Below are 18,300 nucleotides of genomic sequence, written 5' to 3'. Positions count from 1 at the left end.
TCCTGGCCCCGCCTCCTGCGATGGCTTCAGCCAATCAGTACAAAGGGACAACGCTGAACTAGATCTAGTAGGCGGATGCCCAGTGACGTAATGGGGGCGTCCACATCATGTGACCGCAGCCGCACAATCTGGGTGGAGAGGAGGTGACCTTCACCCGCCCCCACGTGACGCCCCCTCTGAGCACTGTTACACAAGCGCCGCCGGTCACTTTTCAAAAGGTTATTTTAGAATGGTCACCGATTACTCGTACACGCGCACATCGCGGCGGCGCCGCCACTCACCCCACGGCCCCCCAACAGCCTACTCCCCAGGAGTCGCGAAGCTGCGCCCAGCGCTGCCATATCCACAGTCAGATGTTACCGCGCGTGCGCACCGGGTGAAGTCACCGCCCCCCTCTCGCGCGCGTTCATTTCGGCGCGTACCATGAGCAGCAAATCAGAGGGGAGAGGATCGGTTGGTTTGTGTGCTGCGTCAAACCGCTTCGCCCTTGAATGCCTGTTCACTGCGTGTATTAAAATTATGGCTTTATTATTTCTACTTGGTGTAGTTGAGGTGGGTTCATGGTAATGGTGCATTGTTGTGGCAGCGGGCGTTACGTTCACCTCCCTTCCCCCCGGTGGTTGGATCCCAGGGAAGGTGGAACAAAGCTGTGCGTCTTGGTAGGTGTAAAAGAAAGGGCGTGGTCTTCGCTCACAGTCCGTGCAGGTGACGTTGGCGGCGCTTCGGGGGGGTGAGTGCGACCCTGCATTCCGACGTTACCAGCGGCGACCATTGGAGTTCCTCGGCGATTCAAATTCGCTCCGCGTGCGCAGGGCTCGCGCGTTGATGAATCACTCCAGCGCTGGTTGCAGTCACACAGTGCCAAGACTGAGCGTCATATCCGTGCGAGACATACCCAGAGCAACCCCACTGTGCCTCAGCATTGGAGTCACTCCACCCAGTGTGAGGGCACTGGGGAGCTCTGAGCACCCCTACATATTTTATTTACACATTACCCCATATTACAAAAAAAAAGGGCGTTGTTGTAAAAAAAAAAAATACCACCAAATGGTTTTAGAGTATAAATATTGCACAGATCTCTGTAAAATAAGTGTCTACAAAGGTGTAAGGTGTTTCAAATTCAGCACCGTACCACTATTTAGACTGCGGCCAGCGAGGGAACGGTCGCGCTGGCACCCGTGCGCTGTGCCCTGCTCGGCCGGGTGATTTGTGGCCAGCTAGGCGTGCGCTTGCCTGGGGGCGCGGGCACGACGTTACAGCTGGTTTGCCCTCATTGGGCGGACCGCTCACGTGACGTGATTGCGAGCAGCAAAATCAAATTTGCTTGCTCTAAGCGCCGAGCGGGTGCTTGCTCACGCTGGCCACACACATTACCGCAATGTATTTCATCGCGGCCAGCGTGAGCGCGCCAACTCAGCACCACCTTGGACGAGGCTGCGTTCCCCGCTGGTGTTGTGCGCTTGCCGCTTTTACTTGTACTCGTTATGTAGACGTCCCCACGGGCGTGTACGCTCTCCCAAGCTTGGCGCTTGAGACAAAATAAAGTGACTTTGAAGCGCGCTCAACATACCCCCCGCTCCTGCTTGCTTACACAGGACAGCCGGCGCTCATGCTTAGAGAGTTGGTGACGTCACCGCATCGTGACGTCAAATGACCGCATTGTCATTTGACGTTAGCGACGCTTCTCCAGAAGCAGTTTTAGCCAAGGTAAGTGCAGTTTAGAGGGCTTCCCCAGCACTTAATTTAAGTGCCCTCAGGAAGCGCGCGGGCCTCTGTAAACCCTGTGCCCCCCGCAGACAATCTCGCGCCCCCCAGTTTCCGCACCGCTCGGATAGGAGACTGTCCAGGAACTGCAGTGGTTTATGTGCAACATTTTTATTTATTTTACTTATCTCTCATTTTCAAGTATGTCCTGGGCACAGTTATGGTGACAATACATGATTACAGTAAATGAACAGAGGTTATACATTCAATTTACAGACATTTCATGGACAGATAATCTGATTATGGGTGTGTAACAGTTACAGTTAAGATTACAATAAGCCAATTTAAAGCAATATTGTTCAAACCCAAGCGCAGTTAACATGGGACAGGTTAGATCAGTGGTTTTAAATTGCCCCCATAACAACTATAGCTTTGCTTTTGGGAGCCCTCACCAGTTTAGTGCTTATTTCGTTAAAGCAAATGACCAAGGTTTGGGCCCTGAGAAATTCCTATTTGAAAGAATAAGGAATCCACATGGTGGAATGCTATATTCATATGTACATCTGCGTTGCCCCAAAGGCGGACGGCTGATGGGGCTCCCCAAGAGCTGCTTCCTTCTGCACAGGACCAGCGTGCTTAGGGTTAACATTTGCCTGTACTTCGTGGAACGTCAACCCCACCCAGTGAAATGTTACTGAGCCAAGAGGAACAAAGATCTGTTCACAGCTGCACTGAATCTCAACCACCCCAGTGTACATCTGCGCTGCCCCAAAGGGTGTGAGCCGTTTGCTGCAGTTCGGCTGCTGTTTGGTGATGTTAAAACTGCTCTATTTCAATCGTAAACTCACAAGCCCTTTATCCCCTGTACCCAATTTTCCAACTATCTGTCTATGAAATGTCTGTGAATTGATTGTTTAACCCTATTCTTTTAATGTAGCCATGTATTTTTATAACTCTGTGCCCAGGACATACTTAAACGAAAGGTAACTCAATGTATTACTTCCTGGTAAAATATTTTTATAAATAAATAAAAAAAATATATATATATATATATATATTCATTGGGACATTGACACAGGGGAACAGTCATCGTTCTGTTTGTCACTCTCAACCAAACTTCTCTCCTTTTTGTCACTATATAGCAAATCTATGCTGAAGTGGGAGTTGTCGGACAAAAATCCCTATTGAAAATATGTGGCCGAAAACGACTCGAGCAGAAGCTTCAGCGTTTTTAGAATAAGGCCCTATGACTGGGCTCTTCAACCAGGCGTCCAAATCAAGCCCTCTTTGGAGTGTTCCTTGGATTCTCTGCAATTGCTAAATGTATTACAATTGCTCAGGCAAGTCCAATTTTTCTCACTATAAATCTAAGGTGATAAATCTATGTGGTAATTTTTAATGATACGAATAAAAAAATAGGTTGTGGTACACTTGTGGTGTTTCTACTTGTATATGTTTTCTAATCTGGTTCTTCGTTAATTGATGAACACTGCTCTCTTCCCTCATTTTCTATATCTACCAGTGTGTATTGATGTAACTAGAGCTGATTTAAAAATGTTGCACAGTTATGGAATTGCAGGCTGCTCCTGGCCACAGGGACTAGTCCCTTTCCGTATGACCCTATCCCGGGGGTGAGCCGCATGCGGCTCTTTCAGCTGCTTGCAAGTTGCCGACACCCAGCTGCTTCCTCTCTCTCACTATCCTGCCGGCAAACCTAATCTGGCGTGATCCGCAGAGGTGGCCTGCTGGAAGGTGCCTGTGGAGTTGCCTGTCCAGGCAGCTTGCTGTAGATTGGTAGGGAGGCTCCCCTGACGGGCACCTCTGTGGGCACCTTTCAGCAGGCAGCTCGGCAGGACCCCTCTCTACAAGTTTCTAACAGGACCCCTCAATCCTCCCAGGGCAGGTGGTAGGCAGCAGCACACTGATCCTCTCTTCCAATATACCTGATCACTCTCCCCTTCCCATCTCTCCCTGTCTTTCTCCGTCTCTCCTTCCCCTGTCTCCGTCTCGCCTTCCCCCGTCTCCGTCTCGCCTTCCCCCGTCTCCGTCTCGCCTTCCCCCGTCTCCGTCTCGCCTTCCCCCGTCTCCGTCTCGCCTTCCCCCGTCTCCGTCTCGCCTTCCCCCGTCTCCGTCTCGCCTTCCCCCGTCTCCGTCTCGCCTTCCCCCGTCTCCGTCTCGCCTTCCCCCGTCTCCGTCTCGCCTTCCCCCGTCTCCGTCTCGCCTTCCCCCGTCTCCGTCTCGCCTTCCCCCGTCTCCGTCTCGCCTTCCCCCGTCTCCGTCTCGCCTTCCCCCGTCTCCGTCTCGCCTTCCCCCGTCTCCGTCTCGCCTTCCCCCGTCTCCGTCTCGCCTTCCCCCGTCTCCGTCTCGCCTTCCCCCGTCTCCGTCTCGCCTTCCCCCGTCTCCGTCTCGCCTTCCCCCGTCTCCGTCTCGCCTTCCCCCGTCTCCGTCTCGCCTTCCCCCGTCTCCGTCTCGCCTTCCCCCGTCTCCGTCTCGCCTTCCCCCGTCTCCGTCTCGCCTTCCCCCGTCTCCGTCTCTCCTTCCCCCGTCTCCGTCTCTCCTTCCCCCGTCTCTGTCTCTCTCCTCTTCCCCCGTCTCTGTCTCTCTCCTCTTCCCCCGTCTCTGTCTCTCTCTCCTTTCCCCGTCTCTGTCTCTCTCTCCTTTCCCCGTCTCTCTCTCTGTCTCTCTCTCCTTTCCCCGTCTCTCTCTCTGTCTCTCTCTCCTTTCCCCGTCTCTCTCTCTGTCTCTCTCTCCTTTCCCCGTCTCTCTCTCTGTCTCTCTCTCCTTTCCCCGTCTCTCTCTCTGTCTCTCTTTCTTCTTTCTCCTCTTCTCCCCCTCCCCTTATCTCTCCCCATATCCCAACACACTACGCTGTGGGGTTTAATGGGAGTGGGGGGTGAGATGTTGGAGGTGAGATGTGGGTATTAATGGGGGGTGGGGTTGAAATGTGGGGATTACAGGGTATTAATCAGGGGGGCCCTGCTCCTTCAATTTTACCTGGGCAAGAAGATTTCTGTGGGTGTGTGGGTGTGTGGGTGTGTGAGTGTGTGAGTGTGTGTATTATATAAAAAAATATATATTTTTTATTTTTATTTATTTATTTGGGGGACTTATTATTGTGAGATGCATTTTATTCCCCCACATGTTTTGTCGTATGTTGGAGTGGTTGACAAATCACCAAAAAATCTACTCGCCACCTAGTACCAAACGTATGCTGCTTGGGCCAATAGGAGCTCGCCACGATGTTAAATCCACTCGCTCGGGGCGAGCAAATGTATAGGTTTGTCGAACATTGCCTATTGGTGTGTACAGTATATGTTTGAGGGTGTAATATTCATGAATGTGTTGTGGCTCTCGGAATATTTTAGAGAAATATATATTTTTTTTATATATAAAATGGCTTTTTTTCCTTGGGGTTGCAGGCCCCTGCTATAGCCCAACTGTACTGAAGCCATACCGTAGTACTATGTTTCCTCAGTCCATTTCCCTGAGCAGTTTACTGAAGCATTTACATAAATTGTACAAAAGGTGTTGCAGTAAAATGCATTACCGCACTCTCCCTGGTTTAGAATAACGGGCGCTACATCTGTATACAGCTGATTAGAGCAGTGGTTCCCAATTTTGTTTACGTTGTGCACCCCTAGCTAGAAAAATATTTTGTTCCGTGAACTCACTATTAATCTTATTGCCTTCTTGTAGCCCCCTTTCCCCTTGCCTAAGGGAAACCGCTGGCGACAACGTGTTCTGCTAAACCTGTGAGGCTTACAGGAAGCCAAAGCCTCCGCTCCTGGGGAGATAAATCTCACGGTGCAGCGCCTCCACCTGTGAGGATCCCAGTGTAGGGAGGATGTATTCCTCATAGGAAAAAATAAACCACTAATACAACCGGGTATGTATTTCTTTCTTTACTGAATCCCCTACAACAATGCAATGCACAATACCCTGTGTGTTCCCCCCCAACGTACTGAGAGTGCCATGGCACCAATAGCCCCGGCAGTCTGTCCTAGCAATCCCACCCAGTGTGAGGTAGCGCTACTCCCTCGTTGGTGCACGTTGGGTACGTTTTTTGCTCAAAATAGCCAGCACCCTTACAGTTTATATATACTACCAATTTATACTGTTTGGTATTCAACTCACCGGGCTCTTTCACCTATACAGGGTTATGCACCATATAGCTGATTGATTTTATCATTTTCACATCTTTTCATTGGCACTATTTGTTTCATTTTTCAAATAACAAGAAACCTAAGTATTCAGTCGAACTCTCATGATTTTTGGCATCTTTCTGGTACATATTCTTCATTTTATGATGGATTTAACAGATACAGAGAAAAATATTGAACCCAAAATCAAGTCACACTTTGCTTTCAATTGCTTCAATCTTACGGACATACATAAAATAGCTAACTCTGTTTTTTTTTATAAAGATCATGATCTTCTATGTGAAGACTCAGAATTTGAAAATTACTTTTCTCAATTAGAGAAATTGATTTCACAAGACCATAGAATGTGGTGGGAAATCACAACCCTTGAAAATGATCAACTAACTAAAAGAATTCCAAGGGGGCTACGAATGACGGGAGCCCCCACGTTTGGATTTGAAGATAATGAGTTTGAAAGACAGTGGAGTCTTATTTTAGATGACTGTTCTTTCAAACTCATTGATCTGATTATATCACAGACAGAAAAAACACCAGCAAAAAATCAAGTGGAAGAATTACAAACCAAATTACAAGAATTAACACATCAATGAATTTACTGAGTTTGATGATAAGATAGCAATTAATATCAACACATTTGAGAACTATTATGCAAATCAAACAGAACAAATATGATTGTGATAGACTTGATTACGAACGTAATCAAGTCTATATTTGGCAGAAATCACAACCAGCTAAAAGATTTCAACCGAATAATCCTAAAGAAATGAAAACACAGAAATTAAATAAACCTGCCAAATCTATTCTAAAATAAACCGAAATTCAAACATCAGAATAGAAGAACCACAAATTCAGATGCCACAGATAATGAATCCATTACACATAGCATTTCTTTTTCTGAATATGACTCACTAGCTTCGTCAGCAGATGAAGCACCTTCCTCTGGACGGTCCTATACGTGTATTCGATAGATGTGTCTCCATCTGTCTCATCACTTTCTCACTTCCACCTCCAAAATGTTTCCTGTGCTGCACGAACAGACTTTCGCCTACTGTACATATATTAAAAAGGTTCCTAACAACACACTTAAGGGGCCCTATCCAACACCATTTTGACTTAATTATATTTGTTTATATTAGAAAAGAGGGGATATGATAACTATGTACAAATACAGGAGCTCTCAAAAGAACTATTCATCCCAAGGGTAGTACAAATGTCACGGGGTCATCTGAGGTTGAAGGAAAGGAGATTTCACCAGCCACAAGGGAAATGGTTCTTTACAGTAAGTGCAGTTAATGTTACCCATGGAGACTGATAGCAGATACAATAGATATCTTTAACAGAAGATTAGACATCTTTTTAGAAAGGAAAGGTACTGTATACCAGGGGTGCGCAAACTCTGCACCCCCCTCCCCCTGCCTGCTCTCCCCCTCTGTCACGCCCCTCCCCCCCTTACCTCTAATTCAGCGTCAAATGACGCAGTGGGGTCATGTCAGGTGACCCGGCTGCGTCATTTGACTGCACATTTGCCATGGAGAAGCATGGACTGAAGCCGGGTAAGTGAATTACAGAGGCCTCGCGCTTTCAGCGCGGGGCCTCTGTAAATGCTGCACCCCTGGTGTATATAGTGACATACTGTACCAAGTAAGTAAATATAGGATGGATGTTGATCCAGGGAGTTATCTGATTGCCATTACTGGAGTCAGGAAGGAATTTATTTTTCCTCTTATGAGATCAATAAATGATATGTCACTGGGTTTTTTTGTTTTCCTTCCTCTTGATCAATATACTGTAAATACAAATATAGGATAAAGTCTCTGTCGTCTAAATTTAGCATAGGTTTTTTTTTCCAACCTCCTCTACTTCCCAACAGTGTCTATAACGAGTGCATCCTTTTCTAAATCTTCCTCTTACTTTCTGTCCCTATCCCTAAAATAAATTCCTTCCTGACTCCAATAATGACAATCATATTTCTGGAGGTGTGATGTGATAGATTAAAGGAAGAGAAAGCTTTGAGGAAAGGTGTTGCATAAGAAGAAAGAAAAGTAGGGTAAACATTCAAAATAAATAGCCAGGAAAGAGCAAGTGTGATAATTGTGAGAAGAAAAAGATACATTTTAAGAGAGACTGTGATAGGCAAGTGTTGATCAGAAGTTTTTAATTTTAAGCATGACCCCAAAGATTTAGATGGGAGAATCTCTTCATCTGCAAGTTGTACTGTATGCATTGCCTGATGTATATTTTGCAAGCACAAACACACACTAGGGAAAAGACCTTCAAGCGCTACAATGAAAATGATCTATATGTGTAAATAACCACAGTGCAATAATAATATTAATATAACACACAAGCATTAACAACAATGTGTATACAAGGAGGGTGTAACCTAAAGTACCTGTCCCTAATAAATGCAGCCAACAAGGTCCACGACCCCACAAACGCTGAGAGAAGAACTGTGGAAGAATGAATGACCTAGGCGCAGAAAAAAGAGAGATGGGGAGCGGGAGAGAACATAGAGTAGTATGTCTCAATCAGCGTCATAGACAGATGGTGAGAGATACTCTCACCCTTTGATGGTGAATATAGACGTTCATCCACATAAATGGGACCTGGAACTTTGTTTTTGTTCTGTATGGATAGATTATTTCACACTTTGCATGGTCACTCTTCTTACTTGGATTATTTCGCAATTCAGGATGGACACCATATGAGGGTGGAAATAGATGAGACATATAGTGTAACACAGTTTTATTAAAATATAAAAAAAACCTATGAACATATAGGTAATATACTCACACTTTGTGAGTAGTTAAACTGCAGTTGGAGAGATTATAATCAAACTGAGTCACACTCAGTTTGTGCCCCGACTCACTGCTGTCCGGGTGTAGAGACCTGATGCTGGGAGTCTGTTAGTGCATTGTCTTGCTCTGTGTACCGGCGTCTGGCCTCCCTGACTGCCACACACTTCCGAGTCATGTGTCTACTCCCAGTCTCGCGAGATCTCGCTCGCTCCGGAGCTATTCTGCTTCTTCAGACCCCTGAAGAAGCCGCATTTGGTGAAACGTTGGGTGATTGTTTGTTCGGCGGTAACACAGACAGAGGCTAGAGGTGGAGGAGAGAGACCCGACCAAAGAGCCCCTGGAAGCAGAATAGCTCCGATGCGAGATCTCGCGAGACTGGGAGTAGACACGTGACGCGGAAGTGTGTGGCGGTCAGGGAGGCCAGACGCCGGTACAAGGAGCAGGACGATTCACTAACAGACTCCCAGCATCAGGTCTATACACCCGGACAGCAGTGAGTCGGGGCACAAACTGAGTGTGAGAGACTCAGTTTGATTATAATCTCTCCAACTGCAGTTTTACTACTCACAAAGTGTGAGTATATTACCTATATGTTCATAGGTTTTTTTATTAGATTTTAATAAAACTGTTACACTATATGTCTCATCTATTTCCACCCTCATATGATGTCTATCCTGAATTGAGAAATAATCCAAGTAAGAAGAGTGACCATGCAAAGTGTGAAATAATCTATCCATACAGAACAAACAACAAAGTTCCAGATCCCATTTATGTGGATAAACGCCTATATTCACCATCAAAGGGTGAGAGTATCTCTCACCATCTGTCTATGACGCTGATGTTCTCTCCCCCTCTCTCTTTTTTCTGCGCCTAGGTCATTCTTCCACAAACACACACTAGTTCAAAATAAATGTTATTCCTACGAATATATTGATTCCACTCGATTAATAGAGGGCACAGTAAAATTGGTCCTGGGGCGCTTATGAAAATCAACTCACTTTTAAACACATTCTACGTAAACTTACATTGTATATGAAAACTTCACGAAAAGGACAGTTTTATTCCCATTAAAATAGGATCGCCCTTGATTGACTTTGGTAATAAGCTCTGTGATTTTAGGGTGTCCCCATATTTGTAGGAATATTCTGCTTGGGGGTATCATCAACATGATCCCCCACCCTTTTGCAGAAGATTCATACATATACAGTATCTTCTACTTTTCATTTTGTTAATTGCTGAAATTGAACAATTAAGGCTAAAGATTTTTTTAAAGAGATGTTCAGAAAGTCACCGCTTAAGAAGACTTGCAAAAAAAAAAAAAAAACTTTTTTTGGCATCGATATTTGTATCAGACTTGAAACTACTTATGGTTTTTACAGTGGAATGTTATCAGAATATAAAGGACAATGAAAATGACATTTGTACAAATACATACACTTGCATACGTGCACGTATACAGTACATTATAATCATTTTGGTCAGTGCTTGGGCATTTCAATGTAAGTAGTAGCTCAGTGGTAATGTCACTGCGTTTGACACAGGGGAACCGGATTTGAATCCCGGTGTTGGCTTTCCTACGGGGGTCACTTTATCTCCCTCAGGCACCAATATTAGTTTGTAAGCTCTATGGGACAGAGGCTCATTGTACTGTACCTGCAAATAGTCTGTGCTCTATATAGAATAAATACATTTGTTATTATTATTATTATTAATATTGCAATAATGAATTGCACTATGGAAAAATTAGTAAGGTTGCCTGCAACACGAAAATGAGCCATTCAAGCTGTTCATGTAAATAAAAACATGGCTTGCCACTGTCCTGTGAGATGTTTAATTTATGTTTCTGATCAGTCGTTTATTTAGGTGGGTTAGCTTTGTTGGTGATCGTACAACATTTGTAACAATGGGTACATCCCATCTGTCATTTTCTTTTTCCTTTCTTGCCGTTTCAAATTCACGACCGTTTATAATTTCAGCGTTATTAACCATTTCTCTTTACTTCTCTCACGCTGTCTAAAAACCTGCACATCTTTAACTATTTCATTTAAATTAGGATTTATTAAGTTGCATATTTTTACCATATATGACAAGCTTGTCCACCACAAGGTAACCCCAGGCAAGTCCTTACTTCTAACTTGATTATTTTACTATATCCACCCAGTGCAATTCCTCATTTTCTCATTCATCTTCATGGCGGAAGACTATTTGCCTGTATGAGTTTTGAGGTGTTTTTAGGTTGGGTTTGCTTACCATAACACAGGGGTGTGCAAACTTTTTCAAGTGTGCTCCCCACCTGCTCGTGCCCCCCAACCCCCTCCTCTTACCTTATCTCCGGCATTCTGATCTCGTGAATTCACGTTGCCATGACAACGCAGCGTCATTTGCCGTCTCATTGCGTCGCCAGAAGCCACCGGAGACAAGTTAAGGGACCTTACAGAGGAGTCGCGCACGCTCGGCAGCATTTAATTTAAATGCTTTGGGCCTTTTGTAAGTGCCTTCCCCCTCCCAGAATCACTCCCCCCCTCCCCCCCCACACACACACAGTTTGCGCACCCCTGCCATAACACATGCAACTCCTTGCTGCTGTTCTTTGTCTGGTCCATGCCTAATATTACTCTGCTTGTTTGTCCAAGGTGCCGCCCAATGAATAATTTAAATGACCCACCACACTGGAACATCCGTCCGAACGATGATGGCGGAGAAGGGAGTAGATGGAATTACGCTCTGCTGGTGCCCATGCTGGGGCTTGCTGCATTTAGTACGTTTTACTTCGGGTAATCCCAGTATCAAGGACATGTGCTGCAGCATGCAGGAGAGAAAAGCATTTGATCTATAATGTGAAGCTGGATAGTTTATTTTATGAGAAAAAAACTGATTCAGGAGAATTGAAGTGGAAAAGCCAGGGCAGCGCTAGGGTGGTAGATCCCCCATTTCCTAGGTGAGGGGTCCCGCACCTGCAAAGGGCTCCCACTGCGTAAGTGACACCAATGTGAGATACTGTATGACATACCCTCCCCAACGACAGCCTGCAATGAGCCTCCTCCCAATGTACAGTGTATGTGCAAATATCCATATATGCAATTATGTGACAGTTTGTGCATATATCTGTGTAAACAGTTTTTTTTGTATAGGAGTAAAAAGGCATCTGAGTCTGACTGTCTGAAGTCATCGCTCTGTCTCAGTGACTTTGACACAAAAATTCCCCAGAGAAATTAAATTATTTTTGTTATATTTTAATCTTGCCTTTTTTTTTTTTTCTTTCAAAGCCCAAGGCAAACAGGTTTTGAAAATTATTTTTATAAGAGTGAAAAATGTACAGTGAGACCAGTTTTGTCTTTTTTCTTTTCCATGTTCAATAGGGTGGATCTGGTCGAAGGAGTCTGAGAAAGAAATAGCGAAGGCGAAATCAGAATATTACCAGAAGGTGACGTATGTGCAGAGAGATCTTGAATCAAAATATCGAGACATTATCGTTGAAAACCGTCGTACAGTCGCTCACTTGGAACTAGAGCTTGAGAAGGAGCAGAACAGAACAGTCAGCTACCGCAGGGCTCTAATTTCCCAGAGCCAGAAGCTGGTGGAGGAAAGAAAGGTGTTTGAGCACGAGAGAGACCAGCTGAGGCAGGAGAAAAAAGCAGCCCAGCAATCGGGAGCAGCGGGAGCCTTCTATAAGATCTGCTTGGAGAAGGAAGAAGAATGGCAGAAGAAGGCCAAATGTGTGCTGAAGGAATTTGAAGAGGCTCTCAAGGAGAGGCAGAGAATTTACTGCAGCTTCACAGCCAAGAGAGATAAAAGGCTTGAAATAGAAAAAAATCTGCTGGTAAAAGCAGCGGTAAACCCAGTTGCGGTGGAATTAGAGATGGAGGCCGGCTTGGCCGACATCTTTAAACATGATACTCACTGCGCTGTCTTGACGAACACCAATAAACGACAGAACGGAAGGTTAATGTGGCTTTACCTGAAGTATTGGGAACTGACAGTAGATATTAAAAAGTTCAAGAAAGTAGAAGAGGCTATGATAGGAAAATAAAAACTTTTTTTTTTTTTTTTTTTTTTTTTTCAAAGACCACGCAAAAGCTTTTGAAAAAGTGCATAATGTATAGCATATTCCCAGCTTTTTGGGTGGATCTGATGGAACTCTGCGCCTATAAATGTTACGATGAGATTGTACATGGGTGTTTCAAATTCATGCTCCAGTTAGATCTCCTAATCAACTAGTATGTCATATTCAAGTCATGCATATCTGTTTCTTAATGCTGTGTTCCACGTCATTCTAAAGACCCTAAATACTAATATTTTATGGTGATGGCCAAATAAAGACATACAATGGAACATATGGTATCTCTTTTGTTGATTAGCTGGGTCCATTTTTTTTTCCCGCCACAAAGTGTCATATCGTTTTTTTGTTTTTTTGCTGCCTGAAAAGGAACACAACTTTGCTGTACAACCAACTGGTGCATAGTGTATCCAAAGATATCACCTCTTCGTCTGTGTAATTTCTGAGCCATTGATAGATGAATCCTTAACAGTCTTGCTGCTTAAAACGCACTATGCAGTACCATGTAAACATGGACAAATAATGAATAGTATGCCTGAACTTGAGCTTCTTGTTAAAGAAAAAAAATGTGTTTTTTAACTCTAAAGGACCTTTGAAAAATAAATTTGTAGAAGAAGCATATCAAATTGTTTACGTTCAGAAACAGATGGTTTGGTACGATTTCAGTGTTATGATGATAAAATATTAACGGTACATATCCTAATAAAATTTTAGACTCTACGTGATGAATTTTGGAATATTCAGGCAGGAGTTACAAGTGAATATTCTTTGTTCTGGGAAGGGTTTTAAATGCCATAATATTTAAGGAATAATGCGTTGAATCCTGTGTTTTGCTTTTTTTAATAATACCTTATGTTTTCATTTTGATAGTTCTAGCTATTTGACATTGAATCTCCTCTGCCACATACAGGTAAAGTTCTGGTTGTTGTTCCTCTTGCCATAGCTATTGTAAAAAAAAAAAAGAATGGAATGTGTACTGTACAATTTAGCAGTGCTGTGTAATAATGGCACATCTTTCAACATAAGACCTTCTTCAGCAAATGTCTCTTGGCTCCTAAGGAAAAGCCTGTAAATAGAACTGTAAAAGCCTGTAATTGTCCCCAAATTTAAATCTTCTGCAGTTAAATGTGTTCAATCGGGCTGCTTTATTGATTTTTATGGTATGACCAAAGGCTAAAGTATAACCTTTCTAAACTGTCCAGTGGCCTGATATACAGTAAGGAAAGGTTGGGGAAACACTATTGTAAACTTCCACATATTGCACCCCAAACCTGTCCCAGTCTCTAAACATGGAGTTTAATATATAGATATTAAGTTTGAATGTACAAATTAATATACAGTATAAAGTGTGGTACTACTGCACCGACACACTTTATTCGAGCAAATACCCAGTATGTACCTGGCAGAAACCTGGAATACGCCGCTCCTCACCTCTGACAAGCCCCGTTGTGTTTGCCTTCCCAGCCTGGGTTCATGCCTGGCTGACGGGCGGCTGATCTGTTAAATGATAATGATTATGATTTAATAGGCTGCAATGCTTCGCGTGTCTACCATATGGCATAAATTCATGAATTGTAATGCAGTATATATATATATATATATATACTGTGCAGTATTGCAGCCAGCGGGAATAAAATGCTTCAATCCCAGCTTAGAAAATACCTCAATGCACTCGGGCAGAAAACAGTCACAAACCTCAATACACCCGGGTATACCCGAATTCGTGGGACTAGCCAAGCTCGAATAAAGTGTGTCGCCAGTGTATACTTCTAGGTTTTGAACAGTAATTTCCTTAAAGCAGGACTAAGCTTGTACAACTAAGCCCTTGTTGGGGCTGTACAAAGCCAGCATTCCCACTCAAGGACAGCAATTTCTTTCAGCTTAAGTTTGGTTGCTGTCTCTGCATGGTAAACCTAGAAATTAACTGCAAACTGGACACTTTTTAACCATCATACTATTTTTGTAAACTACAGAATTTGGGAACTCCTTTGGTTTGCTGCAAGCGACATATTCCAGAAATCATTTCTTCTGTTTACTTTGTGAATTTCCAAGCTAGACAGCAAAATTACACCAACATTAAAAATAAGTAAATAAATTAGCAATCTGAAATTGTATTATGATATGGTGTCTCCTTGTTAAAAAGAGAAATAAAAACAATTCACTGGTGACTATAGATGTGTGAATAATTTTCAGAAGTGATCAAAACATGTACGACAGTGCTGAGCCTTAATGCATCTTCAATCCCATTAAGCTTAATAGGACACAATGTGGGCTGAAACTTGCCATTGTTTAATACTTTATGGCCTCAATATATTATATATTGAGCATTATTTTTTGTCCCCAAATAAATGGTGGCGAGGGGGTACACTTAAACATAGCAAACCCATGCCCTGTAATCCATACAGTGCACAGTGTGCAATAAGAAAATGAATAAATGGATTACCCTGTGCTGAAAGGAAAAAAGTGCACAATAAATGTACATAATCACCACCAGTCAAACATTCCCGTCTCCTAGTGGTTCTTCATCAGGACTCCTGCTTCATTTTTCTTTTACAAAAAAGGAAATTGTTAATCAATGGTCTAAAACATACCAAAGCAAATGAAAACTTGGGGTAGAGGGCACTCTTGATGAGACACCAATATCAGTCACTAGTAGCTGTTACGATGACACCAACTTTTATCAACACATTTATATTTCTGGGTACTTGATTGAACAGAACAAGTTGCAAAATAAATTGTGATTTATTTCCTTAATAGACAAACACACGACATCTGCAGAATACACTGAAAACAACACTCACTGGTATAAGGGAACTAAATAAATTGTCCTTGGAACAAAAGAAATTGTCCTTTGCTTGCAAGTGCCAGAAATCCAACCTTGGTTTTAAAAGTCCTGTGGTTATGTTGTTATTAACTCCTTCACTCCTGGACTGGTTGCTGCTGGGCTGGAACAAAGTCTTGCATCTTTACATCATGGATTAAAATTCAGGAAACACACTGGGGATACCTGGGGAGCAATGTAAAGGGGGGGGTTAAGGCTGCACACCACAATATATAAATAAATACATACAGTTTACCGGTGCTGCTGGTTCAAGGAAGTACCTGCCAGGAAATTCCAAAGTACACTGAGGATAAAAAGAGATCCAGCGCTCCACGGATTTCAAGATAATGAATTTATTGTGCCACACGACGTTTCGACCAACAGGTCTTTTTCAAGTGACAAGGCATACTCAAATGAGGGTCTACCTAGTATATATACCCTCCAACATTAATCAAACAAGTGAAAACAGTTACATAATCACCCCAGCTGCTCCCAATCCGCTTCCCCTGATCAGTGCTATCTCCATGCATAGCCATAACAGTCCATGAGAGTTCATTTCCGGTTCCTGTGTCCATTTCCGGTCTGTGCGTTCCAGTGACGTCACGGGACTCTTCTGCGCATGCCCATGCGTTCCAGCGTCGTCATCGTCTCCCCGTCGATCTACAGTGACGTCAGTCTTCTTGCCTGAGTAGTTTATCCTTCCCTCGTGATGCTGTGGAGGCTGTGTGTTCGCTCTATGAGCTGTAAGCCTTCCATCCTTCTGCGTCTCGATGTGGGAGGTGCTCCTGCGTCCTGTTTCTTCACTGTGAGATCTCTGGAATCTTGTAGTCCTTAATGTGTCCTGAAAATTGGGCTTTACTTCTTTCTCTCTTTTCCTGCAATAAATGTCCTTTAGTATGTGATCAGGGGTAGCTCTATATAGTGTGCTCCAGTGTAAATTTAAATTGTGCAAAATAAACATTTATTAAAAAATTTTATGGAATGCTTATCAATCTATTTAGTCCTTACTCACTTTAAAGGCTTCTCACCAACAGCAGCCATGCCATATAAGAAACATATAAGAAACAATTTTATCTCCTATTAAGAAAACAGTTGTATGATATGTAGTCATTTAGCCCTTTAGGATAAACTGTGTCCAACGTGTATGTCCAGTATGTCTCTCGTTGTAATAAAAGTGTATCTACATCAAATCCTGTGGACTTTCTTTGTATTAGTTCTATCCCCATTACACGAAGGGATGAGACTGGGTGGTTGTGGTCTGTACATTTTATTGACCTAAAGGGCTAAATGACTACATATCATACAACTGTTTTCTTAATAGGAGATCAAATATTTTCTTATATGGCATGGCTGCTGTTGGTGAGAAGCCTTTAAAGTGAGTAAGGACTATATAGATTGATAAGCATTCCATAAAAAAATTTAATAAATGTTTATTTTGCACAATTTAAATTTACACTGGAGCACACTATATAGAGCTACCCCTGATCACATACTAAAGGACATTTATTGCAGGAAAAGAGAGAAAGAAGTAAAGCCCAATTTTCAGGACACATTAAGGACTACAAGATTCCAGAGATCTCACAGTGAAGAAACAGGACGCAGGAGCACCTCCCACATCGAGACGCAGAAGGGATGGAAGGCTTACAGCTCATAGAGCGAACACACAGCCCCCACAGCATCACAAGGGAAGGATAAACTACTCAGGCAAGAAGACTGACGTCACTGTAGATCGACGGGGAGACGATGACGACGCTGGAACGCATGGGCATGCGCAGAAGAGTCCCGTGACGTCACTGGAACGCACAGACCGGAAATGGACACAGGAACCGGAAATGAACTCTCATGGACTGTTATGGCTATGCATGGAGATAGCACTGATCAGGGGAAGCGGATTGGGAGCAGCTGGGGTGATTATGTAACTGTTTTCACTTGTTTGATTAATGTTGGAGGGTATATATACTAGGTAGACCCTCATTTGAGTATGCCTTGTCACTTGAAAAAGACCTGTTGGTCGAAACGTCGTGTGGCACAATAAATTCATTATCTTGAAATCCGTGGAGCGCTGGATCTCTCTTTTTTCCTCGATACCTGGGGAGCCACAGTTATAGATTGCCCAAAGCTATCTTTAACATGTGGATCCAATCCCCTCGTGGGAACAAAAAAAAACACGAATAGCCAAGTTACCCACAGTTCATAAGACAGGTCAAAGGGCTGTCCGGTGGGCAGGGCGCATGGGTCAGGTTGACGCCCATGCCACTTGGCATACCTGGGCTACACCCATAACTTGGGGCCACTGTGTCCAATTTCTGACTCAGAGGTGTCACTAGCCTGACATCTGCTGTGCATCATTATGCCAGTATTGTATACATTATGTGTCTGGGTCTTTTCATAACTGACACTCTTTTAGACAGGGGGACTCTAAATCTGTGAGAGCCTTTTGAATAAAAATACCTACAGCCCATTGAGACCCCTTTGAAGCTCGGTCACAAAAATACCTACAGCTCATTGAAATGCCGGTTTCTATACTGCCATCATGTGTCGGTTAGAGGGTATGGCAAGCAATGCATTTTGTCTTTTAACATGGCAGCCAGGGAATGGCTTGTAAATGGGGGACAAAAACCATCTGGGACAGGGCAACCACAGTAATGCATAGCAAATCAGGTATTAACTCCTTCCTCCCCGTCACAGTAGCCCATGTGCGTTGGTATGTAGAATATTTAGAACTAGAAGATAGATGCATTGCATGCAGGCGACTTGCAA

The 18,300-nt window shown here is 43.5% G+C and overlaps 2 protein-coding genes across 8 annotated transcripts in view; one reads left to right on the top strand and one right to left on the bottom strand.

The window, feature by feature from the left end:
- The window catches only part of SDHA (succinate dehydrogenase complex flavoprotein subunit A), a 39,030-nt gene extending 38,628 nt beyond the window's left edge, over positions 1-402 (bottom strand). The window contains exon 1 of the mRNA XM_075586134.1: positions 282-402. Within this exon, the coding sequence (XP_075442249.1) occupies positions 282-341 (60 nt within the window). The 5' untranslated portion in view covers positions 342-402. The remainder of the gene's footprint in view (positions 1-281) is intronic.
- Positions 126-12,994, top strand: CCDC127 (coiled-coil domain containing 127). 7 transcript variants are annotated; one of them, XM_075586140.1, is made up of 5 exons: positions 126-218; positions 2,847-3,044; positions 5,401-5,590; positions 11,296-11,420; positions 12,022-12,994. In XM_075586140.1, the coding sequence occupies exons 4-5, from the start codon at positions 11,306-11,308 to the stop codon at positions 12,690-12,692; spliced, it is 786 nt and encodes a 261-aa protein (XP_075442255.1). In that variant the 5' UTR covers positions 126-218; positions 2,847-3,044; positions 5,401-5,590; positions 11,296-11,305; the 3' UTR covers positions 12,693-12,994. The 7 variants fall into 7 exon arrangements, with proteins under 7 accessions (XP_075442255.1, XP_075442256.1, XP_075442254.1 ...); XM_075586141.1 differs by lacking the exon at positions 126-218 and adding an exon at positions 407-552; XM_075586139.1 differs by lacking the exon at positions 126-218 and adding an exon at positions 417-659.
- Positions 12,995-18,300: the final 5,306 nt, after the last annotated feature.

Source organism: Ascaphus truei, chromosome 2, assembly GCF_040206685.1.
Source record: "Ascaphus truei isolate aAscTru1 chromosome 2, aAscTru1.hap1, whole genome shotgun sequence".
NCBI classification, from domain to species: domain Eukaryota; kingdom Metazoa; phylum Chordata; class Amphibia; order Anura; family Ascaphidae; genus Ascaphus; species Ascaphus truei.
The sequence above is the reverse complement of the archived record's forward strand: the minus strand, read 5'-3'. Positions and strand labels throughout refer to the sequence as shown.

Coding starts and splice junctions, on each gene's coding strand:
- CCDC127 (XM_075586140.1), top strand. CDS start 11,306: ATGAATAATTTAAATGACCCACCACACTGGAACATCCGTCCGAACGAT. Junction 11,421..12,021: donor GCTGGGGCTTGCTGCATTTA/GTACGTTTTACT, acceptor CATGTTCAATAG/GGTGGATCTGGTCGAAGGAG.